At 39.9% G+C, this 23084-nt stretch overlaps 1 protein-coding gene across 1 annotated transcript in view; it reads left to right on the top strand.

Annotated features, from left to right (window-relative positions):
- Positions 1 to 2770: 2770 nt before the first annotated feature.
- Hpse (heparanase) overlaps positions 2771 to 23084 on the top strand; it is a 36605-nt gene continuing 16291 nt past the window's right edge. The window contains exons 1-3 of the mRNA XM_027939804.3: positions 2771 to 3043; positions 9919 to 10064; positions 12547 to 12672. Coding sequence (XP_027795605.1) covers positions 2829 to 3043; positions 9919 to 10064; positions 12547 to 12672 — 487 coding nt within the window. The 5' untranslated portion in view covers positions 2771 to 2828. The remainder of the gene's footprint in view (positions 3044 to 9918; positions 10065 to 12546; positions 12673 to 23084) is intronic.

Below are 23084 nucleotides of genomic sequence, written 5' to 3'. Positions count from 1 at the left end.
TGTGGCGTAGGAAAGCAGCTCACATGATGGTCAAGAAGCAGAGAAAGACCCTGGTAGACCCAGCCTGATTTTCTCTTAAAATTGGGAGCCATCTTACCCCAAAGCCATGAAACTATAATTTCGGTTTTACTATAAATTACTGAAAATTCTGAACTAGCTTAGAATGCCTGCCCGTGCCTTGAACTTACCCATGCCTGGCTCTCTGACCAGATAGCAGCCCTCTCTGAAACTTTAGTGACGCCTCACAAATCTTGGCCTTTCCTGGCCAGATAACAACTCTCTCTGAGGCTCTAATGACCTTCATAAATTCTGATGTCAGGGCCAGCAAAAATGTAAACTAGCCTTCATGTTATGCTCGTCAGAGTTTTGTTATCTGTAACCCCCCCCTTTGTGTAACTTTCTGGGCTATAAAGCTGGGCAGCAAGAAAGCTGCAGTGCTGTCTTGTTCCTGCAGTATTTGGTGGGAGAGGCAGCCCAGCCGGTCAAAATAATAAGCTTGCTTTAATTTGATTTTAATTGGAGTCAGTGGTCTTTTCTTTGCATCCTGGTCTAACAACCCCACTCTCCAGATACAAAATATTTACCCTAAAGCCACACTCCCAATGAACCATTTCCTCCAGCCATACCCCACCTGCCTCTAGTTACCACTCAGTTAATCCCATCAGGGATTAATTCACTGATTAGGTTAAGGCTATAACCCAATCCCAATTTCTCCAAATTTTCTTGCATTGTCTCACACGTTGTCTTATTATAAAATATCTTTGAAATTACAATTCTCTACTAATATTCCCATATATTCTTCCCTCCTATCTGCCTATATAAACTTCTTACCCAGCATAGTGGATCAAACCAACTAACCTAGCAGAGTCAAGAGCCAGAAACTTCTGATCTCAGCCAATGAATCATCATGTGAGCACGTTACTTCTCTTTGCTTCCTCATTTATGTTTTCTCAGTTACGAAATCAGTAACTTGCATGTGGATTACACTGACCCACATCTCAGAATGTCATGAGTGAATACTGAAAACTTAGAAAACTTTCAATGATCCACTTTTCAAATCACCCAAATATTCCAAAGAAATTGGTAAGATTTGTGCCCCATGACAACAAGAGGCAGGGATGTTGAGTGGAATGTAGGATCAATGTCATGACAAAGGTAGAAAAAAGAATCTAGTCTGCTTTTCCAACTCCACATCTGCTGTCATAGAATTGTACCCCCTGAACAGCTTGGTGATTATATATGAATTTTTTCATATGTACACTGTCATTGTAGAATATGAACCTGATTCAGATTGCAAAATTAGCTATGCATAACTTTAAAGTTGCTTAAGAAATAGGTTGATGTAAATCTGATATACACTACAAAACAATCCCTTTTTTTTTATTGCTAAGGGTTTTCTCAGCAGATATTTATTGGATGCTTACAAAGTGCCAAGCAGGGTGCCATGCAGGGGCTGTGGCTAGCACAGTAGACAAGACAAACCTTAACTTTGCCTTCAAGGAGTTTATAACCCAGTAGATGAGGTCAATGCTGAGCAAAATCACAGTACTAACAAATTGGTAGGTTCTCAAAAGCTCAGTATGCTATGAGAAAGTATTACAGGGGGACTCCAGCTTGCCTGAAGACTCAGGGAGAGCTTCCTTGAGGAAATTACATTTCAGCAGATAGGCGGCTGTCATCCAGGGTGTGTAACTACATTCACATCTCAGCTCTGACACTTGGACAAGTTGCTGTCTCAGAGCTTGAGGCCTCATGTGTAAAATGAGAAAAAAAAATGTGCTTTTAGCAAGGTTGTGAGAATGAGAGGTAACACAGGTAAAGCACCTCTCCCACAATCAGGCATATAGTAAGCACTAAGTGCTTGTTGCTTGCTATAATTATATATCAACATAAACATCAAAGGAAAACTAAAGAAAGTTTGGATAAAATTGAAAGATATATGCATAGAGGGGAAATTTGGCATAGTCTCCAAATCCAAGGGGTAGTCAGTACATCACAATTATATGGGGGCTTCTTTCCTCCGTTTCAGATCTCTGAGCCAATAATAATAATAAGTAATTATAATTATACTACTAATAATAAATAATCATAATTACTATTATTATTAGTAGTAGTATTTAGTGGATCTCTAAGATTTCACCAAATACTATTTACCTAAGTTGATAAAGAATTGTTGAGAGTTGATCTCTTTCTGGGTACAGTTTAGCCAAAGCAAACTTGGTCAGGTTTTTCAAGCAAAAAGTAAGATACCTGAGAAATAGCTTCCTGGCCCGAGAACACAGGGTTAATCCTATTTGGTAAGCTCAAGTGACAAGCCAGTGTTTAAACCAAATGGGAGGGAAAATGACGAATGCTCAACTGAAGGTTCGTTCAGAAGAAGTAGCGCCATCTGGATGGGACCTGGAAGAGGGAAACGACCCTGTTTCCCCCACAGGGCGCAGAATATTGTCCCTAAGGGAGTTCAGCTCCAGATGCTCAGCACTCCTTCCCGGGCGCTCCCTCCTAGCCATCTAGGCGCTTGGATCCTAGCCATCTGCGCACCCTTCAGGATGAGTGTGGGTGATTTCGTAAGTGGACGTGACCGCCACCGAGGGGAGAGCCTGCAAGGAAATGGGAGTGACCGGGGATGGCAGGGCGGAGAGAAGAGGGAGCAGTGGGAGGGATGCAGGGGAGGAGTGGGAGGGATGTAGGGCGCAGTGGGAGGGGTGAGGGCGTGAGACGGTGGAGAAAAGAAGAAAAGGGTGCGGTGGCCAGGCGGGAGGAAGTGCGCGAGCTGTCGACTCTCGCTGCGCAGCCGCTTGCGGGTGGAGCACCCAGGTGAGCCCGAGATGCTGCTGCGCTCCCAGCAGGGGCTGCTCCTGCTGCTCCTGGGGCCGCTCGGTCCTCTCTCCCAGGGCGCCCTGGCGGGACCCTGGCAGGCCAAGGACATCGTGGAGCTGGACTTCTCCACTGAGCGGCCACTGCACCTGGTGAGTCCAGCGTTCCTGTCCTTCACCATCGACGCCAACCTGGCCACCGACCCGCGGTTCCTCACCTTCCTGGGGTAAGCGCCAGCCTCCTGGTCCTGTCCCCTCTCCTGGCCTCCCGACACACCCGCCAGTCGGGCCAGCCACTCTCCTCTCTTCTGCGGTGAAACAACTTTACATTTGGTCTTGAGAACACCCTCCCCCACGACACACACACACCCCCTCTCCAGCCGGTTGCAGACAGCTTTCGCATTTTTACTTCATTCATTCAGCACGTGTTGGCTGAACGCCAACCAAGCACAAGTATTATGGAAATTTTTTGGAAAAGAAACTACCCACCTGCCTTAGCACCCCGCTAGCTGGAGGGGACAGAGACAAGTGCCCCTGGAGGGCTGTTTGAATTTTTTGTGCAGTATACAAAAAATAAATAAATAAATAATAAGCTCGTGGATCAGGTTTTGTGGTCCTTTAAAAGCTGTTAGGAAGATTTTGTTTTTAAAAAATAAATTAAAAAAAAAATCAGACGGAAAAGACCTCAAAGGAGAAGAATATGTGTTACTTATTTCTTTTAAAAATTTAAATGTTAGATAAGTGAGTCCTTGGAGACTACCGCAGCGACTCAGAGCCCTAATAAAAAGATGTCTCTCCAAAATGAAACTGCAAAATGTGGTGCTGCTTTAACAGTTTTAAATGGTTTGTTTGTTTATTTCCTCCTCACCTGTGGAAATGCACCTGTTGCAGGTTTATTGCTTTTGCCTCAGTCTGATCACAAGATGAACAGCTACAAGGACAGTCCTAGGTCATCTAGGCCATAGGAGCTTCCAGAGATGACCACATCTTGACCAGTCCATCATCTCACCATGGTCAAAGGCCTAGACTTGCCCTTCCTGAGCCCACACTGTTAGGCCATTGCTAATTTCACAGGTGGTCTAGTTAGTGGTTAAAAGATTGACAGGCAGAACACCTTGTCTCGACTCCCAACTGTGTAAAACAAGGAGACTCGGTTTTTATGGGCAGCTTGGCCACTCCAAGTCTTTGCTTCTTTATCTGTAGAATAGATTTTCTAGAGCCTGCCTCATAGAATTATTATGAAAATTTGATAATATGATAAGTAATTGGCACAATGTTTGACTTGGAGTATTTAAGTTCCTTGTTTCTTCCTGGGAAATAGTGTTCGCTTAGCCATTCAGCAGTTTTCTGTGTCTCTTTTCCCCTTTGTGGGGAGGAGGGGCCCCGCTTTTTGCCCTTCCCCTTAAGGATAGAAAGTTGACACCTGGCTGCAGCTGGATGGAGGATGGGAAGAATACTCTGGAGAAATGCTGAACGCAGGCCTCTGGATCTGAGGACCCCAAGCCTGACGGGGGGATGGGGGAGCTCACTGAAAACATGATGAAGTAGGTGTCCATTTACTTAAATGTGAGGACTGAAGTCCTCTTCTGCCACAGCTAGCAGATACCACGCTCCCTCTCCAGGAATGGGCAGGTGGGGATCCCCTTTGGAGAAACAGGTCCAAAAAAAAACATGGTATAACTTTTAGGATCCAGGGTCAAACACTCTGCAGTAAAGTTCACCTCAGTGAACTAGCATTTCCACCCCGAACACAGAACTTCCAGGTTACAATTTAGTAAGAGTGATACCTTTACTCTTCTTAACACATCTCTTAGCTTCCCATAACACTCTTTCTTCCCTCTTACCCCAAACCCTTTTTGTTGGAGATTAGAGGATAATGAAAATCCAAGAAACAACCTGGTTTGGTGTTTTTATGTTTTGTTTTACATTTTGATTTTGGGTTGTGTTTGTGTGCATTTATAAAAACAATTCCTCTCCATACAAGCTTCTTTCCAGGTTACTCATCTGCTTGCACTGTTCTCAGTTGATTAGTAGAGGTAGGAGCGCCTTCTCCTGAGCTCAGTCTTCGCTGCTAAATCTCCCCAGGGTTGTTAGCATAGGGCCTGGGGTGGCGGACAGTCATCTCAGAAGGTGACACTAAACTTATTGTCTGTTTACAGTTGTAGAGAAGGTTGAGCTGGTTGTTATTTTATTCCAATTCCTTAAAAGTAAAGATGCATGGGCAAGACTGGCAAGAGTTGAACAGCTGAAAACTAAGTAAGGAAGGAGGACAGTACAAGAGCTGACCCCTCCTGAGCGCTGATCAGTTTCCCAGGCCCTGTTCTAGGCCCTTCCTAATCTGAATTCATTTAGTCTTTCCTGCAGCACTATGAGATGAGTATGATTATCATTCCCATTTTAAGAGTGAAGAATTTCTGATTCGGGGAGATTAAATAATTTGGCCATGATCAGCCAGATAGCAAATGAAAGCAGAGTTTGAAAGTAGACTTTGATCACAGAGACAACAGTACACAAAAAGAAAGCAAAGCAATTTTTATTTTTTAAAGGAAATGGGACAGAACATGTTAGAAAAAGATTGTCCAGAAACAAATTGAGAGACGGAAAAGAAGCACTGACACAAAGATGCTGGGGAATCAGGACCGAAAAACCTCTAAGGTCCTGGAAAGCAGAACTAAGTAAATTTCATCAGATGTTGCAGTTCTGGCTTCCCACAATGGCAAACAGGTTCATCTGTGTTCTGATACATAAAACCAAAAAGCTAATGATAGAAACAATTTAGAATTGAAAAATAGAAGTTGTAATTTCTCCTCCTAGAGGCAATTAATCAACAAACCAGAATATTTCCTCAGCCTGACTTGGCGCAGAACTCCAAAAAGGACCTGGCCTTAGAAATAGTATGTGGAATAGAAATCTCATGTGAGCTTCGTGTTGCAAGGCATTTATGGAATTTTAAATTTTCTAGTAGTTATATTTTAAAAAGTAAGAAGAGGTCTGGGATGTAGCTGCGATGTAAAACACTTGCCTCGCATATGAAATGCCTTGGGTTTGATTCCCCAGTTCCAAAAAAAAAAAAAAAAAAAAAGGAAAAGACAAAAATAAATGAAGTAAAAAGAAACAGGTGAAATTAATTTTAATAATTATGTTATTGATTTGATTATTTTTAACATCATAACTGTAATTGATATAAAATTATTAATGAGGTATTTGACATTTCTTTTCTCAAACCACATCTCCAAAATCTACATTTTATATGCTTACAGCACTTCTCAATTTAGACTGCTAACATATGTAAAGTGGCTACTGTATTAGAGAGTGCTTACATTTGAGTCAAGACACATACAGAAGCATAATCCCCTCATGCAAGATAAAACAATGCATAGCTGAGTACTGTGCTTCATAAGAAATCATAAGTATTACAAAGCAAAAGTGCTGTTGAATAGGAATAATATTAACATTGCAGGTGTGCTCGCTTGTCATAGTAATCTGTTCTTTTTCTTCAGCAAAGTTCATCTTTTTTGTTTTTTGCCAGTTTAATAAATATTCATTAATAATAACTTTCAACAATTAGATTTCTGCCGGGCATGGTTATCCACACCTGTAATTCCAGTGGCTCTAGAGGCTGAGACAGGAGGATTCTGAGTTCAAAGCCACCCTCAGCACCTTAGCAAGGCACTAAGCAACTCAGTGAGACGTGTTTCTAAACAAAATATTAAAAAAGGGCTGGGGATGTGGCTCAGTGGTTAAGCACTCCCAGATTTAATCGCTGGTATCAAAAAAATAAAATAAAAACAATTAGATTCCCACATCATTAACAAAGTTGCTTTTTCATATTTGGAAAAATACTTATCACCGTGAAATGCACGTTTTTATAACTGATGTATAAAGAGCCACAGATCCTCCATGTGCCAGTTGCTGGTGGAAATGACTATGGAAAGAGAGACAGAGCTAAGAACAATGACAGTTCTGATCCCTGAGAAGCGCTGTCCCCCTGAGTGAGCTCTTAGTGTTCCCCTCCCTCCTGAACCTTTCCACTGTGTTCCTTTGCACAGTGACCCCTTTCTGTCCTCAGAATATTCCCTCCACCCCCTTGCCCAACTAAAAACATGGCACTTCCCTGAAGACATTCTCTTCCCCTGTAACCCTTTAGAATTCAGGTTGCACATTCTCCCACACTCCAGTCCTTTTCCTGTTCCCCCACACAGCTTCTAGGTAACAGCCCACTCGTTTGAACGCAGACTGCTGTAGTTCAAATTCCTTTTGACTTACTCCCTTGGACAAGTTAACTTCATTTCCTTTTGTTCAGGTTCTATATCTACAAAATAAGGATAATAATGACACCCACCTCATTGGGTTATTTTGAGACTAAGTGAAAAAAAAAATCTATGCAACATGCTTAAAACACTCAGCTTGGACTAAGCTGACACATATTAGAGATGATTGTCATGACACCAGTGTGAGGTTCTAGTTCTCATGCAATGCTCCTTGTCATAACACTCTGCTCCCCTCTTATTTCTCCTTATTGATTAAAGACTGGCACTGATCTCCCAGCTTCCTCTCTAACATCAAGTCCCGTCATCATCCTGGATGCCTTTAAATCCATCTGAATACACTTCTCCCTTGATTTCTTCACCCTACACATTATTTGATACTCTTCATTCAGTGTGGTAAGCAGCTTGCACCAGCTCACAAAATGAGTTCATTTCTTCTCAACTCTGCATTCAGTGACATCATACTGCTGTCTTGAAATGGTGGGGATTTTTACATCACTGTGGCATAAACGTCATGGTGGAAATTGCAAACAGTGAAAATCAGGGCACTTTCCTGAGAGCTGGCCTGGCAGCACACACTAATTCACACCACTTCATCTAGTGAATTCCATGAGCACACCTCAGTGCTCTTCATCACTAGTGATCTTCCAACATCCAGAAACTTCAATTCAGATTTCTCAGCTCCATATCCTCTCAGCCCCTTTATTCTATGGTAAGAGTAAGGAAGTACCTCCACTGAACAATTTCCTCCTCTCTCTACTTCTTCCATATTTGATTTGGGCTTCTTTTTTTAAATATTTATTTTTTTTTAGTTGTAGTTGGACACAATACCTTTATTTTATTTATTTATTTTTATGTGGTGCTGAGGATCGAACCCAGGGTCTTGCACATGTAAGGTGAGCATTCTACTGCTGAACCACAACCCCAGCCCATGATTTGGGCTTCTTTTTTACTTTTTTTTTTTTTTTTGTGTGTGTGTGTGTGTGTATACCAGGGACGGAACCCAGGGCCTTAATCACTGAATCACATCCCCAGCCCTTTTTGTTGTTGTTTGTTTTTTATTTGAGGCAGGTTCTCACTAAGTTGCTTAGGGCCTCACTAAGTAACTGGCTCCTGCTTCAGCCTCCCCAGTCTCTGGGATTACAGGCATGCACCACAGCACCTGGCATAGTCCTTCTTGATTTATCACTCAAACTCCTCTTGTGATAGTAATCTCAAATCCTGAGCCATTGTTCTTCCTGATAAAACTCCCAAATCTGACTTGTTCCAACTATATTTTCTCTCTTTGGAATCTACAGTGTGGCCCCTAAATCTGGAAATGGAAAAATATTGCTTAATGTTTGGTGCATATTAATAAACCATCTCTGCTCTTTGTGTCAAAGATATACAACTTATATTTGCACAAAAGCTAAAATAAAAACAACTGCAGACTCTTGGGTTTTCCCCCTAACAAACTGCTCTGGAAACGAAATAGCTGCAGCTGTTTTTATATATTCTTTCATTATTTCCATATCATTGTAGTAGGAGCTATTTTTCCCTTTCCTTTTTTCTACATATGATTGAAATACTGTACCTTTGATCAATTTTGTTTTTATGGAAAAGTTCTGCAGCTGTATTAAATATGTTTTTGTCAGAAGGCATCAATATTGTATTCTCAAAACATGGAAATATTCCAGTGCAAAGGAGACTTAATACCAAAACTTTGAAACGTGATTTCCTTTATGTAGCAACAGCCAAAGCATTGGGTTTTAATTTCATTTTGTTCAGAATATAATATTTGTTTGGTCTCCTTCCTCTTTCATCAGACTAGCCTCCCTTGTTCTTTCACTTACCACATATTTATTAAGTAGCAGCTGTGTGCCAGACATTTGTCTAAATACTGGGGAGAGTCTGATAAACCAGGCAAACAAGGTCCCCTGCTGTCAGGGAGCTTGCATCAGAAGTGAGGCTGGGCTAGATAGGAAACCAAGGAAATACATGAGGCTGATTTGAGAGAGTGGTGAATGCTGTGAAGGAAATAAGGCAGGGTGATGTGGCGAAGAGCTCCCCAAGGTGATATAGTTCGAACCTTTGTGCACCAGCTCTGGCATTTAGGTATCTGACCCAGACTATCTTTCAATGCCTGGGCTCCTTTCCCAGATGCTAGTTTTTCCTTCCATTTCCCAAAGAGGACCAATCTCTTGTCAAATCTCAATTGCTTACAGATATTAGCTACATGAATCTAAATGAGTTTTTCTATCACCAAATAATCACAATACCAAGAGCTAGAGTCAATGCCTAGCTAAAGGCAGTAATGGTGTCAGTCTTGAGTGACTCTCTCAGAGCAGGTTCCTCACATTGGTTTTAAGGCCATGTCTTGGGACCTGTGCCCTAGGGGTTACTAGTCACTGATCTTTATACTCACCAATCTGTATCCCTAGCCTAGATGTGTCGCTTGAATTCCAGACACACTTGGTCAAGGGCTAGATGGAAATAAGGTTTTTGGTGTTACTTCAGCATTTCAAATTCTACAAAACTAAACCTTCTCTCTGTTTTCTCCTTCATCCTTATCACCAATCTATTACCAATTCTTTATCTCAACAAATGATATTACCATCTTCCAACTCATTTCCCAAGATAAACCCTTGCCTCCTCCTCAACATTGAATTAATAACTAAACTTATAATTTCTGTGTGTAAATATGTCCTAAATGTATCCACTGCTCTCTATCCCTGAGGCAAGTTACCAAGTTAGAAGTCCAGAAATAAGTCTTTCAAAAGAAAATGAAGTAAAAACATTTGACTAGGTTGTCTTGGAAAAAAATAATTATACTTTCTTGCTTGTCTTCATAACAGTTCTCCAAAGCTTCGTACTTTGGCCAGGGGTTTGTCTCCTGCATACCTGAGATTTGGTGGCACCAAGACAGACTTCCTAATTTTTGATCCCAAGAAGGAACCAACCTTTGAAGAAAGAAGTTACTGGCAATCTCAAGTCAACCAGGGTGAAACTTTTTAAAGATTCTATATTTTAATTAACTTGTGTCTGTCATGAGAATACTGGGAGAAAAGTGTTATTGCTCACATATTATAAATTCACAAGAGATTAAGGACCCCAACTGATCTGTGGAGGTGCCTAAATGACAGGAGCAAGCTATGGACAGGTTTCCTCATTTGATCTTTTCATGACTGTGGAACCTTACAGACAAGGTGTGCTGAGCATAACTGAGAAGGAGTTGTGCTATTAATAGGACAGTGGTTGTAGCCAAAGGACAGGGCTGCTTGGAGGGAGCACATGGGCAAAAAGGTGACAAACTGAAGAGGATATTTCCAGCTTAATATATCCACACAGCAATAGATTTTTTTTAAATTTAGCACATTTATTCTGGAAATAGAATGTGGAAGGAAGATCTAACAAGGGGCACAGAGATACACTCTGCTTCTACAAATGGGTTTCAAAAAACTTGATTTCCTGGGCAATGGTTCTCAACCATTTTTGGCTGTTCATATCACTTGCTATGAATCTGAATATTTGGATCTCTGGGCTCCAGCCTTAGAGTCTGAGTTTAACGAACTAGTTAAGTGATTCTGATATTAGAAGTGTGTGGCTACTATACATACGGTGCAACGCTACATCATTTACAACCATAGAAATGTAAAGTTGTGCTGCAATTGTGTACAATGAATCAAAATGCATTCTGCTGTCATAAATACCTAATTAAAATAAATAAATAAGTTTAAAAAAAAAAAAAGAAGTGTGTGGCTTCACCTGAGAAACCTGCCCAATGGAGTTTTGAAGATTGTCCTGGGTCTTTCAGAAGTGCCACTAGATGTCAAAGGGAAGTTAAATCGCTGTCTGAGCAATTGATAAATATATACATCAACAAATTATGATAATGTGTATCTAATACCAATATTAATGAGTAATATTTAATTATTTTATGTATTACATATTTTCCTTTTGTTTATTTTCTTCAGCTAGGAAGTAGTTAGAACATTTAATCGGACATTGGACCAAAATTAAGTGAGTGGTAATTAGAAAAAATAGAAGAAAGGCAGGGGATTCTCTTTGAATAATGAGTTTTGGAATCGTTTGGATTTGGCCCTTTCCAGCAGTCACATGCCTTCAAAAGCTCTAAACCTTTTTAGGCAGGAAACTGTCCTTTTGTCACCAGTTTTTTTTTTTTTAATCTTTGGGGGGAGGGTTGTCACTGGGATTATCCCAGTTCCTCTGAAACATCCTTTATGAGTGCAGGGATAGAGGAGGCCCAGTTGCCAGCAAGTCACAATGTGCAGGTTCCCAGAAAGGAAGTGGTTGGCCAGTCAAACGCCCTGGCAGCAAGCACCCAGAGGCCCTGCTGCCTTGTGATAAAGAAACACAGGGTCCCCAGCCTAGTAGCAAGGTTTTCCAAGTACATGGGTTGTGGTCCCAGAAGCTTGGATGGTATGAAATGTAGAGGGGGGGAAAGTCAATAATCTCTATCTTCATTTTTTGGTGGGGGGCTGGGTGGGTACCAGAGATTAAATTCAGGGGCACTCAACCACTGAGCCACATCTCCAGCTCTATTTTGCATTTTATTTAGAGACAGGATTTACTGAATTGCCTAGCATGTCGATTTTTCTGAGGCTGGCTTTGAACTCCTGATCCTCCTGCCTCAGCCTCCTGAGCTGCTGGGATTACAGGCATGAGCCACTGCGCCTGGCCAGGCCTATCTTCATTATAGCAAGAAGAAATCACTATGAAGTAGACAGAGGCCGTGTATGATAAATGTCTACTATATATTTTAAAGTGAACCTTAACAGAACTGAACTAGGTTTTCTGTTAGGGTCCCCTGGTAATTTCATACTTCTGAGCTACCTTTTGGTTTTTTTGGGGTTTTTTTATTTTTTTATTTTTTTTATTGGTTGTTCAAAACATTACAAAGCTCATGACATATCATCTTTCATGCATTTGATTCAAGTGGGTTATGAACTCCCATTTTTACCCCAAATACAAGTTGCAGAATCACATCGGTTACACATCCACATTTTTACATAATGCCATATTAGTGACTGTTGTATTCTGCTACCTTTCCTATCCCCTACTATCCCCCCTCCCCTTCCCTCTCATCTTCCCTCTCTACCCCATCTGCTGTTATTCAATTCTCTCCCTTGTTTTTTTTCCCCTTTCCCCTTACAAACTCTTATATGTAATTTTACCTTTTGAATTATTTAAATAACTTGAAGCCATATCCAGTGTTCTATGACCAGTGTATGTCCAGTGTTTCTTAGGAACATTCTTCTTAGAGTTTTTTTTTGTTTGTTTTTTTTTTTTTTGTGGTGGGTGGTAAGCTGGCAAATTTGGCACATATTGTTCTCTGATCTCTTACCCAATAACCTGAAACTTAATTATGCTGCTTTAGTCATGTAATAGCTAACTAAACGTGTGTAGGATTTCAACCTTATTACAACAAACACACATTCTCTAATTCTCTTTTCCACCCACAGATATTTGCAGATCTGGATTGCTCCTTTCTGATGTGGAGAAAAGGTTACAGTTGGAATGGCCCTTCCAGGAGCAGCTGCTACTCAGAGAACAATATCAGAAAAAGTTCAAGAGCAGCACCTACTCAAGTAAGGAACAAAAGTCTCCCGGCAGGTGTACTGGCCACAAAAGTATTTGGTTAGGTTAAATTTGGGTTTGAGTCTGGTAAGCCCCACAACAGTTGTGAAAGCTATACAATATTTAAATGTTATCAAGAGTTCATGGGAGGGGCTGGGGCTGGGAGTGTAGCTCAGTGGTAAAGCACACACTTAACGTGTCGTGTATAAGGCCCCAGCTTCAATAACCAGCACCAAAAAGAAAAAGGAAGAGTTAATGGGAAATCTTGAACCCAAAACTTTATTTCTGGCTTTTTCCTTTTTATCTGACTTTGCCTACTAGCCAAAGATTCATGAACTAATAATGAATGACTGTTACTGCTCTCAAGAACTAGGGAGACAGGCACAGTGCACACTCATGTGATCCCAGTGGCTTGGGAGTCTGAGGCAGGAGGATCACAAGTTCAAAGCCAGTCTCAGCAAAAGTGAGGCACTAAGCAACTCAGTGAGACTCTGTCTGTAAATAAAATACAAAATAGGGCTGGGATGTGACTCAGTGGTCAAGTGCCCCTGAGTTCAATCCCCTTACCCCCCCCCCCCAAAAAAAAAGAACTAAGGAGACAGGAAGACATGGATATATTCCTCATGTAAAATGTGAAAATCATTCACAACTTGTTCATCTGTTTCCCTTGCCAGAAGTAACTCCTATAGGTTGATAATCTCTAATCTGAAAATGCAGACTTCAAACTTTTCCAAAATCCAAAATTTTTTGAGTATCAATCAGATTAAGCATTCTCAACTGGTAAAGCCTATGCGAATATTCCAAAATCCAGAAAACTCTAAAATTTGAAACACTTGGTCCCAGGCATTTCAGATAAGGGAGATTCAGTCCATGGGAAGAGGTGATATACATCATTAGGCAGGCAATCCTGGCTTGTACCGGTGTTGGCCACTAAGCTACTTTCTCATCTAAGCAGGAATTTATTTCCATTCATTGAAACACTTTTTTTAAGTCTTCAAAAGAGGACATCATTACCACACAGGACTTTAAAGCAAATGAAACAAGCTATCTTTAACTATGCAATGTATTTTTATCTGAAATTGATGTTTTCTGATGTCACTCTAAATCTCAATTAAGATAATCATGTGCTCAGATACTCTAAAACTGTCTTCTTTTGGCTTTTAAAAATATATATTATCATAACTTTATTTGGTTAGTTAACATTTCTTAAAATCATAGTCATATTTTATTGCCCTCCACAAATGTCAACTTTAAAAAAAAAAAAGTGAAGGTTTGTGACAATCCTGCATCAAGCAAGTCTATTGGCATCATTTTTTCAATAGCACATGCTGATTTAATATCTCTGTGTCACATTTTGGTAAACTTGAAATATTTTAAAGTTTTATTGTTCTTGCTATGGTGATCTGTGATCAGTGATGTTAGTATTTTAATTGTTTTAGGGTGCCATAAACCATACCCATTTAAGATAGCAAAGTTAATTGATAAGTGTTGTGTATGTTTTGACTGCTCTGCTGACTTGCTGTTCCCCCATCTCTCTCCCTCAGCTCAGGCCTCCCTATTCCCTGAAACACAACTATGTTTAAATTAGGCCAATTAATAACTTTACAGAATCCTCTAAATGTTCAAGTGAAAATAAAGCCAGGCATCTCCTACTTTAAACCAAAAACTAGAAATGATCAAGCTTGGTGAGAAAGATCAAAGCTGAGCTAGGCTGAAAGCAGCCAAATTCTGAATGCAATGGACAACTTACTGTTGGAAATTGAAAGTTCTATTCCAGTGCACACACAAATGATAAGAAAGCAAAACACCTTTATCGCTGATATGAAGAAATGGATAGTTTAGCAGTGTGGGTAGATCAAACCAGCCATAACAGTCCCTTGTGCCAAAGCCTAATCCAGCCTGAACTCTCTTCAGTTTTGTGAAGGCTGAGAGGACTGAGGGAGCTGCAGACAAAAAAAAAAAAATTTGAATCTAGCAGAAATTAATTCATGAGGTTCAAGGAAAGAAGCATCTCCATAGCATTAAAGTGCACAATGATCAGTAAATGCTGATAGAAGCTGCAGCGGGTTATCCAGAATATCTGCCTAAGATCATTGATGAAGGTGGCTTTGCTAAACCTCAGGTTTTCATTGTAGACAAAAGAGCCCCCTGTACTTAAAGAAAATAGTCATCTAGGACTTTCATGGCTAGAGAGGAAAAGTCAATGCTTGGCTTCAAAACTTCAAAGGAGCGTGGCTCTCTTGAAAGAGGGTGATACAAAAAGTGACTTTAAGGTGAAGCCAAGGCTCATTCACTATTTCACAAAATCCTAGGCCCCTGAAGAATTATACTAAATCTATCTTGCTTATGCTCTATAAGTGAAATAGCTCAACATTAGCGCTATTGCTTGACCTATTGCTCAAGAAAAAAAGATTTGTCTTACTGAGTGTGATAGTGCACACCTGTAATCCCAGCTATTTGGGGGGCTTAAGCAGGAGAATCACATGTTCAAGGCAAGCCTAGGCAACTTTGCAAGACTCTGTCTTAAAATAAAGCATAAAGAAGGGCTGGGGATGTATCTCAGTAGAACAGCACCTATGGGTTCAATCCCCAGAGCCATAAAAAAAAAAAGAAGAAGAAGAGATTTCTCCTAAAATATTATGGCTCATTGACAATGCACCTGGTCACCATAGTGCTATCAAACAACATTGTGTGTCTCAAATAAATTTTTCATGCAAGAAAGAGTCATTTGATGGGACAGACTTCACCTGGTCAAGAGCTGTGATGTGGATGTATACATAATGAGATTAATGTTTTCATGCCTGCTAATATAACATCCATTCAAGATACCATTAAGAATATTCATGATTCATGGAAGGAAGTCAAAATAGCAACATAATAGGAGTTTGAAAGAAGTCTATTTCAAACTTCGTGGATGACTTTGAGGGGTTCAAGATTTCAGTGGAGGAAGTAACTGCCAATGTGGTGAAAAGAATTAGAAGTAGAATCAGGAAATGTGATGTGATTTCTGTGATCTCATAATAAAACTTCAACAAATAAAGAATTATTTCTTATGAGCAAAAGAAAGTGATTTCTTAAGATGGAATCTTAATCTTACTAAAGATGATGTTGTTAACATTGTGTTGAACTAAGGATTTCGAATATTACATTAACTTGATTTAAAAGGCAGCAGGAGCCAGGTAGGGTGGCTGGTGGCACATACTGGTAACTCCAGCAATTTGGGAGGCTGAGGCAGGAGGATCATAAGTTCAAGAACAGCCTCAGCAACTAATTGAGACCCTTTCTCAAAAATAAAAGTATAAAAAGGGGCAGGAATGTAGCTCTGTGGTTGAGAGCTCCTGGGTTTAACTTCTAGTAAAACAAACATGAAAACAGCAGGGTGAGAGAGGATTTGACTTCAGTCCTGAAAGAGGGTCCTTCCTGGGTAAAATGCTATCAAACAACATTGTGTATCTCAGATAAATTTTTTATGTAAGGAAGAGTTCATCAATGTGGTAGCCTTCATTTTTGTTTTAGTTTAAGGAATTGTCACAACCACCCCAGCTTTCAGCAACCACCACCCTGACAAGTTAGCAGCCATCAACATCAATGTAAATCCTCCACCTGCAAAAAGGACTTGCTGTTGGCTCAGATGGTCATTAGCATTTTTAACAATTAAGTATTTTTTAGAATATTTTTAGTTGTAGATGAACATCATACCTCTATTTTATGCTTTTTTTTTTTTTAATGTGGTGCTGAGGATCGAACCCAGTGCCTCACATGTGCTAGGCAAGCGCTCTACTACTGAGCACAACTCCAGCCCCAAAATAAAGCATTTTTAATTAAACTATGTACATTTTAATGCTATTGCACACTTAATAGACTACAGCATATCATACACATAATTTCTATATGTACTGGGAGACCCCAAAAATGTGTGTGACTCACTTTATTGTGAAATTTGCTTTATTGCAATAATCCAGAACCAAATGTTCAATATCTTCAAGGTATGCCTGTACCTTACTTAAAATAGATTATTTATGTTTGTCAGATTTACTGTGTACTACATTTAAATACACACATACACACACACACACACACACATCTCAGAAAATAGCTTATGTGCTAATAGCTAGTGTTCTCTAAACATTTTTGTGTGTTCTTAAGAGGAGAGGAAACTACTCTGAAATTTTAATAAGCATGATTTGTTGTTGAATTCAACACAAAGCAGAGCTATCTCAGGTACCATTAAAGGAATAATAAACTACCAGAAATCTACAGTAGTAAGTTCTCTTTTTTATTTTATTTTTTTATTATTAGTAGTTGTTCAAAACATTACAAAGCTCTTGACATATCATATTTCATACATTTGACTCAAGCGGATTATGAACTCCTATTTTTACCCCGTATACAGATTGCAGAATCATATCGGTTACACATCCACGTTTTAATTTTTTTTCTTTTTCTTTTTTTATTGGTTGTTCAAAACATTACAAAGCTCTTGACATATCATATTTCATACATTTGATTCAAGTGGGTTATGAACTCCCATTTTTACCCCGTATACAGATTGTAGAATCACATCGGTTACACATCCACGTTTTTACATACTGCCATACTAGTGACTGTTGTATTCTGCTACCTTTCCTATCCTCTATCCCCCCTCCCCTCCCCTCCCCTCCCATCTTCTCTCTCTACCCCATCTACTGTAATTCATTTCTCTCTCTTGTTTTTTTTCCCCTTTCCCCTCACTTCCTCTTGTATGTAATTTTGTATAACAGTGAGGGTCTCCTTCCTTTACCATGCAATTTCCCTTCTCTCTCCCTTTCCCTCCCCCCTCTCGTCCCTGTTTAATGGTGATCTTCTTCTCATGCTCTTCCTCCCTGCTCTGTTCTTAGTTGCCCTCCTTATATCAAAGAAGACATTTGGCATTTGTTTTTTAGGGATTGGCTAGCTGCACTTAGCATAATCTGCTCTAATGCCATCCATTTCCCTGCAAATGCCATGATTTTGTCATTTTTTAGTGCTGAGTAATACTCCATTGCGTATAAATGCCACATTTTTTTTATCCATTCATCTATTGAAGGGTATCTGGGTTGGTTCCACCGTCTAGCTATTGTGAATTGTGCTGCTATGAACATCGATGTAGCAGTATCCCTATAGTACGCTCTTTTAAGGTCTTCAGGGAATAGTCCGAGAAGGGCAATAGCTGGGTCAAATGGTGGTTCCATTCCCAGCTTTCCCAGGAATCTCCATACTGCTTTCCAAATTGGCCACACCAGTTTGCAGTCCCACCAGCAAAGTACAAGAGTACCCTTTTCCCCACATCCTCGCCAGCACTTGTTGTTGTTTGACTTCATAATGGCTGCCAATCTTACTGGAGTGAGATGGTGTCTTAGGGTGGTTTTGATTTGCATTTCTCTGACTGCTCTTTTTTTGTTGTTGTTTGTTTGTTTAGGGGGAATACTGAGGATTGAACCCAGAGGCACTTGACTATTGAGATACATTCCCAGCCCTTTTTATTTTTTACTTTAAGTCAGGGTCTCACTAAGTTGCTTAGGACCTCACTAAGGCTGGTCTTGAACTTGCAATCCTCCTGGTAAGGTATCATTTGTAATAAATCATGATATAGGCCTGCTAGGAGAAGATCCCATGGTATTAGGTAATTTGGATTCCCAATTGCAGGGAAGTCATATTAAACATTTTACTGGTTTATTTTCATTTTCTAAAAAAGCTTCCTTCACTCCCATGATCTTGTTCTTATCAAGGTGTTAGGTATCTAACATCTTTACCTGCCTTGGTACTTGGACCTTTATAGTTCCTACAGCAACTGAATATACTTCCTTTGCTAACTATGCAGCTGGGTTAGCATAACTCCAGCCATCATGCTGGCAATGCTAAAATGGATAACCAATACAGATATTCCATTTGCATTGAGAAATATTTGACCTCTTTTTGAAATTCTCAATTTTAGTCTTCATGTCATGGAAACATAGATAGAAACCTATCATGTTTAATCTGGGCAGCTACTCATTATAATGACAAATATCTTAGAAGCCAATAAGTGTTTCCACACATTGTTCTGGATCCATGGCTTGGATTGGGAATGGTTAGTGGCTTGGGGGACATCATGCAATGGAAGGGATAGTGCCAGTTTGTTGTGGCAAGGGTGTGTTAATTGTTTGGTTAGTGGCCTACATCCTAAGATAGATGTCCTAGAAGATACAGGTAAGTTTTCTAACACAGGTGGTCTCAGATGGTATGTTCTATTTAAGCAGAAGATGTTGAAAACATTATGATATAATATAGACTCACACTGTAAACCTGTTTGGGCAGGAAAAAGCAGCAGCATTACAGATGTAATTCTAGGTGTGACTACAGAAAAAATTATTACACTCATCATATTTATGATCTCATGCATTGCTTTCCTTTTTCTCCTCCTCTCTTCCTCATCACTCCACTCCTCCACCCCAACGCCCTCTCCCATGCTGGATGTTAGACACCTTCCTGTGAATTTACATGGTACATTGCAAGGGAAAGAGTCAGTTATATTTTTTTAAAGTATTCTTACTGTATTTTCTATTTGGGGGAGGAAGTGAGCTGGGTGTTTTTTCTTTTTCCTTTTTATTTGAAGAATGAATTTGAACCCAGAAATATAGACTTTGTCTTAGAATATGTAACTGTTCGTTATGTTATAGGGAGATGTATAATAGAATTTCACACCACTTAAATTCAAAGTGCATTTAGAAGAATGAAGAAATAGTGAGAGGATAGAGTAGGAGTTGGATAAATTCTCTAAAATGCAAGAATTTCAGACTTTTTGAAATGCCATAATCTTTGGAGGCTAGGCAATAGTGTACTTTATACCTGTAAGGGTATTTTATGATTTAAGAACAATTTTCACATGTGATTCTTCAACCTTGGTTTTATCGGGCAGGCATGAGATGGTGCTTGTTCCAGGATTGTCAAGAGGTTCTGTAGGTTCTGTAGGATAAAAATATTGCCCCAATCATACTATAGTCTATAGGTGGGAGAGCTGGACCTGGGTCTTAGGTCTTACAATTTCTGTAAAAAAATACCTGAGAAAACTAACTTATAAAGAGGAAAGCTTTATTTTGACTCAGGGTTCCAGTCCCTGATTAGGTGGACACATTGCTTTCAGGTTTCTGGTGGGGGTGCCTATGGCAATGTCAAGGAATTTGTGGTAGAGCAAAATTGTTTACCTCATGACCAGGAAGTAAAAAAGAGAAAGAGGAAGAGACTGGGGTCTCACACCTCCCTTCAAGATGTAATGTTAAAGTGTTATGTGTGTTTGCAGCTCCCAAATTTGGCAGGTCAGATCTAATAATTAATAAAGACACTCTCTTTATGCAAGATAGCATTTATTTTAGCAATAACATGAAAGGTAAGAGAGAAAGAGAAGAAAAATATATCATCATATTGGAGAAACACCAACACTTGAAGTCATGTAGCTGGAGAACCCCAGAGCAGTTTTACATAGCCCCAACTATAGTAATAGTTGGCCTGAAGTCTTATTCCAAGTGGGGCTTTTTAAATACAAGTTAGAATGAAGAAATCTCCTTTATAACAGCCTGCATGATCTAGTGATCCCCTCAAGGACACTTCATCCCCCCAAGGGCTGGCCAGATCCCAGAAGGGAAGGAGTGTTTGCCTTGAGATAAGTGAATGTCTCTGAGTTCCTCTGAGTGAGTCAAACTCATCAAGAAGTCTGCATTCTTTAGATTTGCATGGTAGGTACAAGAACTAGGAAGATCTCTTAATATTTTCCTTAGCCCTTTATAAAGAGAATGCACCCAATGACCTAAAGACCTTCTACTTGGTCCCACCTCCTAATAGCACCACCCTAGAGACCAAGTCTTTAATAGAGGAGCCTTTGAGATACATTTAAGATTCAAATGATAGCACGGATCCAGGGCACTTTCTTTTTTTTTTTTATTGGTTGTTCAAAACATTACAAAGCTCTTGACATATCATATTTCATACATTAGATTCAAGTTGGTTATGAACTCCCAATTTTACCCCAAATACAGATTGCAGAATCACATCGGTTACACATCCACATTTTTACATAATGCCCTATTAGTAACTGTTGTATTCTGCTACCTTTCCTATCCTCTACTATCCCCCTCCCCTCCCCTCCCATCTTCTCTCTCTACCCCATCTACTGTAATTCATTTCTCTCCTTGTTTATTTTCCCATTCCCCTCACAACCTCTTATATGTAATTTTGTATAACAATGAGCGTCTCCCTCCATTACCATGCAATTTCCCTTTTCTCTCCCTTTCCCTCCCACCTCATGTATCTGTTTAATGTTAATCTTTTCTTCCTGCTCTTCCTCCCTGCTCTGTTCTTAGTTGCTCTCATTATATCAAAGAAGACATTTGGTATTTGTTTTTTAGGGATTGGCTAGCTGCACTTAGCATAATCTGCTCTAGTGCCATCCATTTCCCTGCAAATTCCATGATTTTGTCATTTTTAGTGCTGAGTAATACTCCATGGTGTATAAATGCCACATTTTTTTTATCCATTCATCTATTGAAGGGCATCTGGGTTGGTTCCACAGTCTAGCAATTGTGAATTGTGCTGCTATGAACATCAATGTGGCAGTATCCCTGTAGCACGCTCTTTTAAGGTCTTCAGGGAATAGTCCGAGAAGGGCAATAGCTGGGTCAAATGGTGGTTCCATTCCCAGCTTTCCCAGGAATCTCCATACTGCTTTCCAAATTGGCCGCACCAGTTTGCAGTCCCACCAGCAATGTACAAGAGTACCCTTTTCCCCACATCCTCGCCAGCACTTGTTGTTGTTTGACTTCATAATGGCTGCCAATCTTACTGGAGTGAGATGGTATCTTAGAGTGGTTTTGATTTGCATTTCTCTGACTGCTAGAGATGGTGAGCATTTTTTCATGTACTTGTTGATTGATTGTATGTCCTCCTCTGAGAAGTGTCTGTTCAGGTCAAGTTTCATGTTGTCTTAAACTATGACCCTAAGATCTAGTAAAGCATTGTGCTACAGGACACGAGAGCGTCTCAAACCCTAATGTCTGGCACCACAGTTCTGTGGAAGTGGGCAACACAGCAAATATCACAACACCTATTATAACTGTGATCTGGAATACCTCCCAAAGTCTCATGTGTTGAAGGCTTGACCCCAGCTGTTGGGGCTGAGAGGTGGTGTAAGCTTTAGAAGGTAGGGCCTCGTTGAACTTGGGGTCACTAAGGTGGACCTTTGAAGAGTGCATCTTGCCCTTGGTCTCTTCCTCTCCTCCCTCCGCTGCCTCTCACTCTTTCTCTCTCTCTCTCTGTTCTCTCTTCCTTTGTCCTCTCTTCCTCCCTTCTGGCACCTTTGCTCTGCCACACCTACCACAATGTTCTGCTTCACTACAGATTGAAACCCCTGAATCTGAGCCAAAATAAGCATTTCCTCCTTTAGGATGTGTTTTCTCAAGTGTTTTCCACAGTGATAGAAAGGTGACACAGCTTGCAGAGTTGTTCCTGCTCAGCAGCCTTTATCAGCAGTATTTTAAATCTAGGATTTCACTGTTGTAGTTATCCAAGTAATTCAGGCCAAAGACTTAGAAACAAAACAAACACAGTGCCCATTTTAAAGAGAAAGGGTATAAATTTGCCAAATAGATAAAAGATATTTTAACTAGGGGGTTCAAAAGTGAATTGCTGTATAACAAATGACTTGAAGTATACATGAAAATCCCAAGGACTTATGCATATCATAATTGTTGCCACTCTCAAAAGGTGATTTATAAACTAGCTAATGGGTTAAAAAAAAAAGCAGAGTATAGAAAATCACAAACTTATGGCGTTTATGACTCTAATTTTTTAACAGCATACCTAAGCCACAGAGAATACCTTTGCACATATCAGGCAAATGTTCTACCATTGAACTATATCCTCAATCCCCTTTTTTTGTTCTTGAGACAGAAACTAAATTGTCCAGGCTGGTTTCGAACTTGTTAACCTCTTGCCTCATCTCCTGAGAAGTTAGAATTTTGTGCATGTATTACTGTGCCCAGCAATATACCTAAGTTTTGATTATTCAATTGCTAGTTCAAAACAACCTGATAGTAATAACTTTTATTATGTTTTGTTATGTTGATGTTTTCCCCTTGTAAGCTTTAGAGATTCTGCAGTTCCCCTGTGAATAGAATAGCCTGGTTAGATTTGAATTTTGAAAAATTAACAATAATTCTTTTTCTTTTTTAGCATGAATTATTTTTTATCTATTATATGGGACATGTAATGAAAACTGTTCATTACTCATCGAAGTTCAAAACTAAACTAGGTGTCCTGTACTTTTATTTGCTACATCTTAGAAGCATACCCATGGATTTGCTATGACTCCTTAGGGCATCTTGACACATAATTTGGAAACCATAGCCCTATAGCCCTAGACCATTTTTTAATG

The sequence above is a fragment of the Marmota flaviventris genome, chromosome 7 (assembly GCF_047511675.1).
Source record: "Marmota flaviventris isolate mMarFla1 chromosome 7, mMarFla1.hap1, whole genome shotgun sequence".
NCBI lineage: Eukaryota > Metazoa > Chordata > Mammalia > Rodentia > Sciuridae > Marmota > Marmota flaviventris.
This window is presented reverse-complemented; position numbering and strand designations above follow the sequence as displayed.